This window comes from Elephas maximus, chromosome 24, assembly GCF_024166365.1.
Source record: "Elephas maximus indicus isolate mEleMax1 chromosome 24, mEleMax1 primary haplotype, whole genome shotgun sequence".
Taxonomy (NCBI): domain Eukaryota; kingdom Metazoa; phylum Chordata; class Mammalia; order Proboscidea; family Elephantidae; genus Elephas; species Elephas maximus.
In genome coordinates, this window is record NC_064842.1 from 396,092 (window position 1) to 404,124 (window position 8,033).

Here is an 8,033-nt window from a genome sequence, read left to right on the forward strand (position 1 = left end):
TGGTTTGAACTCGCTCAGCAGCGCCACGGAAGAAAAGGGCTAGCGACCTGCTTCCATGAAGATTACAGACAAGAAAACCCTGTGGATTGCAGTGACCTTGATATCAGACTTTCCAGGAAGCCTGGTAGCTAAGACACCTCAGCTGGGACCAGGAAAGAATGAGGGGATAGTTCAAGCAACACTTAGACACTTACTGAGCACTCTGTAAGCATCAGGCAGCGCGCTGTGCTCTACGGTTACATAGACCACATTCCTGTCTATACAGTGCTCCCGGCCTGGTGCACACTGAGCAGGTGAGGATCTTACTCCTGTTAGTGAGCAGAGACAGTAAAGCAAGTTCAAGACGGCTGACACGCAGAGACAGCGCTCTTCCACTCAAACAATGCCTTTCAAATGATGTTGACAGTGCTCACAATAAAAAACACATCCTGGAGCACTACCCAGCATACACATACCCACACTTCTGATCTTTCCTTTTTAATTCTACTCTATTTCACTTTTGAAAAGATGTTTGTCTTAACACATTTCACTGATTTTATGACCCAAAAGTTGGAAAATAAAGCTGTAGAAAATATTTTTCTCTGGGATTCCAAGGGTCAGATATAATTCCCAATAATTAATCTTTCTCCCACACTGAATTTGTATCCCACCCAAAGAAGTAAGACACTATCAAATAATCAAAAAACCAGACGTTGGTACAGTCATGGCTGCTATTTCCTGGGGTGTGGGAGGAAGCTAACCCTTATCTCCACCAGCTTTCCCTAAAGCCACCCCAAGTAAATACCTGATCTAAGGAAAGCAGGGTTTGCTAAATAAGCAGTCCTCTCACACCCAGCCCCCTTCCAAGCAGCCTGTGGTCCATAAATAAGACCTTCACTCTGGAGCTGCCACTTACAATTAGTATTTTAAACTATTTTGTGTACAGAGATTTTAATTATATATGTTTGGATGGAAAACGACTTTATTAAAATAAGTGAATGAAAACAAACCCCAATGTCCTCAAAGTTCTTTGAAGAACTGTGTTCCCCTGACAAGACTTAAGGACAGAAATAGCAGAAAGACCAGAAACTTCCTTTTCCATCTTCTGTGCTCACAGGCAGTACTCCAGCTCTCAGAGTGAAAACCAAGTACAGAACGCCCACCCAAGCTGGGGGCTCCCTAGCCTCACCATTCCCCATCCACAGAGCACATGAGAGTTTGGGTTATGTGAGTATTATTAAATCTTTAAGGAACTCATTTTTGTTAAGTTTTCCTCAAATTAATAGACAAATTAATAAAACTTTAATCTTCTTATTTCCTCCAAAAAAAAAAAAAAAAAAAACTGCTTGGAACTAAAGAAAGGTGTTCTTTGTATAAAAATAAACCGCATTTTTTTCTAAAAAAGAGAGAAAGCCATTCTTAGTATTTATGTATTGGCTTTGTTCAACAGAACCTTGTTAAGATCGAAATGCTCTACATCTCAGCTGTCCAATACAGTAGCCATGGCCACAAGTGGCCAGTGAGCACTTGAAATGTGGCTGGTACAAATCCACTGAATTTTCCATTTTATTTCATCTCATTAAGCCACACTTAGCTAGAGGCTACCAAGAGACAGGGTAGGTTAGACAAGCACCTGAATTCCTTAGCAGCAAAGCTGAATAATTACCTTAGACTGAATGCCACAATTTGACAGACTCACATTTTATACTAATGTTTACTATTCAGCTTACCCACTGCTGTAGAATAAGTTCCGACTCATAGCGACCCTATACGGCAGAGTAGAACTGCCCGCAGGGTTTCCAAAGAGCGCCTGGCGGATTTGAACTGCCAACCTTTTGGTTAGCAGCCGAGCTCTTAACCACTGTGAGCCGGGGCTCCAATCAATATTCAGCTTACTAATTAATTTCTAAGGTTAGTAAGAGTTTGCCAGAAGTAGTTTTTCAACAAAGTTTAGACAATTTTTATTCTAAAACATGAAAACACTAGGTCTACTGAACACAGTTCCTTTGGCAACATTCAATTTTCCATCTGTGAAACTAAGCACACAGAAAGGGAAAAACCAAAAGAAAACTAGCCCATTCTCCTCAACACAAAGGGAAGAAATGAAATGGATAATCCACAAAAGGCTCATATAACCCCTAGATTCTTTATGGTACATACTGTCCAACCCCTGTTTCTGTTTGCTTCTTTAAACCCAGCCGTGGCTTTCAACGAATTTCATCTCTACATCTGTCTGATCTCTACTATGATCAGGCCATGACCACACACTCGAGAATCAAGTATTCTACCTATGGAAAAAACATTTAAAACATATACACTCAAGAATTCTATAGTTAAATGAGACAGACTGATCAAATTGTCAAAGTGCAATAGCCTGAGGACGGGCAGATACTTCAGAAAGACTAAAATATGCCGATCACGCCAAGACCACTTCCGAACAGGTGGCTGAAGAAACTGCACAATTCTAGAGTCAGCAAGGAAGAGACACCCCAAGAAAATATGCCTGAAAATGCAATGCACCATCTGCGGCTCAAGGAGCACCACTCAACTCTTGAGTGTCAAGGTCAAGGAGGAATTATTTTTCAGCTTCTCATCAGGTGAACACTTATACCACATACACAAGCACAACATTTTTTGGTAATTTCACTGTTTACGTAGAATGAACTTCTAAAGCCTAAATATATATACATAAATACTATAACCCCATTTAAAACAAGCAAACCTAAATGTACTGTAAAAAACATAAAGCTGCTAGTGCCACGGAACATAGCTGGGGAAGCTCAAACTACACCGAGCAAAGCAACTCTAAGACAGCAGTGCAATTCAGGTAAGAATTCAGCACCACAGACCAGAACTTCATTTTTTGCTCCACCATTGCTCCTGTTGCCACCATGTCCTAAAAGGGACTAGAGGCTCACCTACTGTGCCCAACGAGCACTGGGATTTTTGACAAGACGCGTGACGAGGAAGCAATACATATACTATCCCAGGGGCTTCAGCTCTTGCAGAGCAAGAAACGGTACTGCTGGAAGGAGGAAAGGCCTCACTCATCTGGAGCAACTGAAAGCACTGTGACAGAGGAAGGGTCTGTCACACTCCGTGAAAGCTGTGTGCCGCCAGTCCTCTTCTCGTGCGTGTGGACCGTGTGGACACAACCTGCAGATGGACCCTCCGCAGGAAAGAGGGAGACTCAGAATTTTAAATGGGGAGCTGCCCTGCTGTTCACCCCAGAAAGTACCCTCCTCACCCTTCCAGGCCATGAACTACAGACCCTACCGGCTGCTGTATCTGCAGCATGATCTCTAAGGAGCCTACCAGTTACAAAATTCTATGACAAAAGCCTCCACATCTAAGATAAGTGGTAGAAACCTCAATGCTTTTTTCATTACCTTAATTACTAGCAGAAAAAGTCAGGTAAATGCAATACAGAGTTTTCACAGCAAAGGTACAAGTTCTCAAAGCGCATGATGTTTAGCAACAGAAAATAAACACTACTTCTCAGTTAGTTTTACGGAAGTCCAATTCAAAACAGCATTACCCGTTTTCCAAAATCCAATTTAAAAGCAGAAATAAGGACCTACTTAAATGCACTCCAAAGGTAAATTAGCTTAATCTAAACTTAATTTTTTGTATTTAATATTCTAAGACAGATTGATCAGATATAACAGATTCAAGAAACATACATAACAGAAAAGGCCCTGTTTTGCTTGGTTTATGTCGTTAAAACATTACAACACTATATTAAATGAAAAAAACTTACTATCTTAGCACAAATACAGCTCAGTTGCTTTTCTAAATTCCTAATATTTATGGGCTAAATATTTTATCTTTTCATTTTTATGAGGCCTCAAGTTCTCATTTGTACTGCTCAAGAAGAGCTTCTGCAGAACAGTTTTAATAAACAAATGTCGATCACGTTAAAAAAAATTACTTACGAATTTACCAATATATAATTATGAAATTACACTTCGGAAAATATCGTGCCTACTAATAAGTTGGAACTGTGAAGAGTAACTCAGTAGGATTATTTTCCATTTATTTTTTCAAGAACCAAAGCCTAAAGCATCTTCGATCCAAGTACAAGGCGTATTTATGTAATCGGTAATCGTGCCTCCTGACTGACTGAAGCCCAGCATTACACATTTTCTCATATGCATCAAACAAAAGTGCTCTCATTCTTACCTGTATATCCAGCATACCATCCCCAAGAAGCCACAATTCCTATGAGCCATTTATACATGAGTCCTTCAATATACCAGAAGAGCTGACTGTCCAGCACCCGCAGGGGCTGCAGCACGATCACATACAAGACGTAGGACGGCAGGGCACACACGTTGTTGGCGACCATCAGGGCAAACCTCAGCAGGGCTCTCACCAGGACCCAGCCCAGCCACGGAGCGTCCTCCAAAGTCACAGCCATTCTCACACCGGACTCCGTCCTGTCCTCCTGGGGCGGAAGCAAAATTCATTTAAAACGGAAAGCGGATTAAGCACAGGTAAATAGTCACCAGCGCAGAAGTCGCCTCCAGCATCGAAATAAAAAAAAGAGCCTTCCGGGTGTCGCACCCCGGTGACCCCCTGGGAAATCCCGGAGCGGGACAGAGCGAGGGAGGAGGCGCCGCAGAAGGTCAGGGGAGCGTCGGCTGAGGCCAGGGCGGGTCGCCGTGCGTTTAGGAGGCGAACACAGTTCCCACTAGCTGCCCGCTGCCGGCAGCGGCTCCCTGCAGGCCTTAGGGGGACTTCAGAGGGCAGGCCCCCGGCTTCAGCACCCCAGTACCTCCACGCTGGCGACCAGCGCCTGACCAGCCCTTCCCGCTCATCGATTCATTCTTACCAGGGTCCCTCGCATTAGCAAAAAGAGTTACGCTGAAAAATTTCATTTGCGGCTAAAGGGTTTTTGTTTTCCTTTTTAGGAAAAAAGGAGAGGGGCCTAGAAAAGACAGAACGTAAAGAGAGGGAAAAGTGGGGGTAACGGCGAAAGAGGAAGGACAGGGCGGGGGAGGGGAGAGGACCACGGCGGGATGCGCAGCGCGGGGTCTCGGCCGGGGAGCCGGGGCGGACGGAGGGCGGCGGGCGGCCGGGGCCGCGGAGGACGGAGGGCGGCCGGGGAGCCGGGGAGGGCGGCCGGGGAGCCGGGGAGGGCGGCCGGGGAGCCGGGGAGGGCGGCCGGGGAGGACGAAGGGCGGAGGGCGGCCGGGGAGCCGCGGAGGACGGCGGAGGGCGGCCGGGGAGCCGCGGAGGGCGCCGGGGGGCCGTGGAGGGCGGCCGCGGAGGACGGCGGAGGGCGGCCGGGGCCGCGGCGCCCTACGCGGGCCTGGAGGGGTCGGGGCGGCCGCGCGCTCACCTCGGCGGCCGGGGCGGCGGGGCCGGGGACGAGCGGCCCGGGGCGCGGCGGGGCGCGGCGGCGGCGGCGGTGTCCCCGGCCGCGGGGTCGCGGTCATGGATGCGGCGGCGGCGGCCGAGGCGGCGCGAGCGGGCGCCCTACTCCCCGGGCCGCTGCCTGCGGACGGACGGACGGCGGGGACTCGGGGGCCGGCCTGTCACCGGGGCGGGTCCTGCGGAGGCGGGCGGACGCCTCACGCCCCCGCCTCCTCCCCGGGCCTCGCGCGCCCTCGTCCCTCAGGCCGCCGCCGCCTCCCCGGCCGCGCGCCGACGCCCCTTCCCCACCCCGGCGCCTCCCCGGGCCCCGCTCCGCCGCCGCCGCCGCCTCGAGGCCTGCACGCGCCGAGCTGGGGTTACCTGGGGCTGGCCGGGCCCCGGCCGGGGCTGCGGGAGCCGGGGCCGCCGGAAGAATGCATGGCCGGCGGCGGGGCCGGCGGAAGGAGGCGGCGAGGCTGCGGCTGAGGCGCGCCCGCGCTCCGTCTCCGGCGGCGCCGAGGCTCGGTCCCCGGGGGCCCGCCGCGCTCGCTGGGGCTGGCGGGAGGGCGGCGGGAAGGAAGCGGCGGGCGCTGGGCCTGCGGCGGAGCCGCCCCCAGAGCGCCCCCTAACGAAGGCGCGGCCGCCGCCGCCCGGCCCGCTCGCCCCGCCGCCCGGCCCGCCCGCCCGCTCGCCCCGCCGCCCGGCCCGCCCGCTCGCTCGCCTCGCCGCCGCCCGCGACCCCGCTCCCGCCGGTCCAGGCCCTCGGGGCCGCCTCGCCGCTAGGCCCAGACCTCGCCAAGCCCGGGACCCAGGAAGGGGCGGCTCGGGAAGGCCGAGGGACGAGTAGGAACCCTCCCACCACACGGGGAGAGCTCTGGCCCCATGGAGACCCCTGAAAAGCCGGCACTGCCGCTCTTCGTTGTCGGGGCTCCCTTGTCCGACCGACCGGCCGCTGCTCAGGCTGCGAGCCGGCTCCCCGAAGACTGAATCTGCCCTTTCGTGATGAAACCCGGTCGCCTCGTGGCTTTTCTTCTGCACCTCTCAGGGTGTAAAGGCTAGGGTTTAACGTCGGCTCATCTCAAGCACCAGGACTCCTGTCCGGAAAACACCTGGAACGTTCATGACGCTTCAATCCCCATCCATCCCTCTTCCCACCTCCCACTCCACCCAAAAAAAGGAGCCCAGTGGGAACGAGTGGTCTGTGCAGAGAGATTGAAACTCGGTGAGTCAAGGTGGTCCATCGGTCGGCCAGGTGCCTGGCATTAAGTGCCCCAAAACGCGCCCACAGGCCTCTTCACTCCTGAGGTTCTGTAGCTGCATTTCTGTTTCAAAGGTTGGATCGCAGGAAGGAAAATAAACAGGCCAATGACTTACACACCTGAACATTCTCAAATGGCCTGCCCAAATTTCAGCTAAACATATATAAACTTGGTTTTCTTTCTTTAATCATGTTTGTAAACGGAGGGAGGGAGGATGCAATTTTTACAGGCCTCCAGTGAACTGCCATGTTTTAGTTAGCATGCCATCTGTTCTGCCTACTGTGAAAAAACTCATCACGGTGTTCGCTTTGGGCCACCAACACTTTCTCACTTTTTTAACCTTAGTTCCTCTTTGGTCCACAGAATGTTATAAGATGAAGGAAAGGAAATTCACCTTATACCGTATGAAAGAATATTTCCCATTTCCATTTCTTCTGACTGTGTGGTAATAAAGGAAAGCACAGAACCTGACTGGAAGTATTTGTCAGAGTCTTGTCCATTTATTATTAGTTTTTTATTTATACATGTTATCTGTATATTTTAGTAATACTGTATTTTAAGTGTACAAGGCACAGAAAAGGCACTTTTTATGTCCGAGGGAACTTTGTACATAAATTTAACTGATGTATAATAGTAATAGAAAGTTAGATACGTCACTTCTGCTCCTAGTATTCTGTCTGAAAATTTAGCTTCCAAGGTAAGAAGATCTTTAAATAAATCTTATGAAAAAAATAATATATGTACTATAGATTATTGTTAGAGACGCATGATTATAGTCTTAAGTAACATAGGCGAGGCACTCGGAGAAGCAAGAGTAAACTCCCTTAAGGATTTCATTCTGTCTCATTCACAGTCTATCCCATTCAGCATTCCCCCCATGCTGGGTAAATACTGGCTAACACTTAGACAGAGACAGCCTACCGTGGAATTTACACCTGGTTCCTGGGTCACAAAACTATGGGGCAGTTCTACTCTGTCCTATCGGGTCGCTATGAGTCAGACACAAGGCACACCGGCACCTGATAAGATGTAATCAGTACCAGCCAGCCAGGCCCAGAAAAAGACAAGAGGTCAGGCAGGACCTCCAACAGATCTCAAACACTGTACAAAAACATCACTTGGGATGTCTACTGAAACAGATTCTTGTGCCTCATTCCAGAAAATTTTAATACTGTAGGTCCAGAAGGGCCTGGGCACCTGCTTTTTAAAATCATGTCATAAGTGATTCCTATGCAGGAAGCGTGCAGACGTTGCTTTAAGAAATCCTGACTGTTACGGATTGAACTGTGTCCCCCCAAAATGTGTGTCAACTTGGCTAGGCCACAATTCGAAGTATTATGTGATTGTCCACCATCTTGTGATCTGAAGTGATTTTCCTATGTGTTGTAAAGCCTCACCTTTATGATGTTAATGACGTAGGATTAGAGGCAGTTATGT

The 8,033-nt window shown here is 49.8% G+C and overlaps 2 protein-coding genes across 5 annotated transcripts in view; one reads left to right on the top strand and one right to left on the bottom strand.

The window, feature by feature from the left end:
- The window catches only part of LPGAT1 (lysophosphatidylglycerol acyltransferase 1), a 60,373-nt gene extending 54,475 nt beyond the window's left edge, over positions 1-5,898 (bottom strand). For 3 of the 4 annotated variants that reach the window (XR_007515243.1, XM_049868084.1, XM_049868085.1), the window contains exons 1-2: positions 5,324-5,402; positions 4,162-4,426 (exon numbers count right to left, since the gene is read on the bottom strand). Coding sequence is in view for 3 of the 4 variants with exons in the window: in XM_049868084.1 (XP_049724041.1) it covers positions 4,162-4,399 (238 nt within the window). In the remaining variant the exon portion in view is untranslated. Of the gene's footprint in view, positions 1-4,161; positions 4,427-5,323; positions 5,403-5,718 lie in introns of those variants that run through there. The other variant, XM_049868086.1, reaches the window with a different exon arrangement.
- On the top strand, positions 5,001-6,184 carry LOC126066666 (transcription initiation factor TFIID subunit 4-like). Its single transcript, XM_049867916.1, has 2 exons — positions 5,001-5,055; positions 5,154-6,184. The coding sequence occupies exons 1-2, from the start codon at positions 5,001-5,003 to the stop codon at positions 6,182-6,184; spliced, it is 1,086 nt and encodes a 361-aa protein (XP_049723873.1).
- The last annotated feature ends 1,849 nt before the right edge of the window (positions 6,185-8,033 follow it).

Excerpts from the sequence above, each read along its gene's own strand:
- LOC126066666 (XM_049867916.1), top strand. The coding sequence starts at position 5,001 with ATGCGCAGCGCGGGGTCTCGGCCGGGGAGCCGGGGCGGACGGAGGGCG. Across the intron at positions 5,056-5,153 it reads CGGACGGAGGGCGGCGGGCG|GACGAAGGGCGGAGGGCGGC; the intron begins GCCGGGGCCGCG and ends GCGGCCGGGGAG.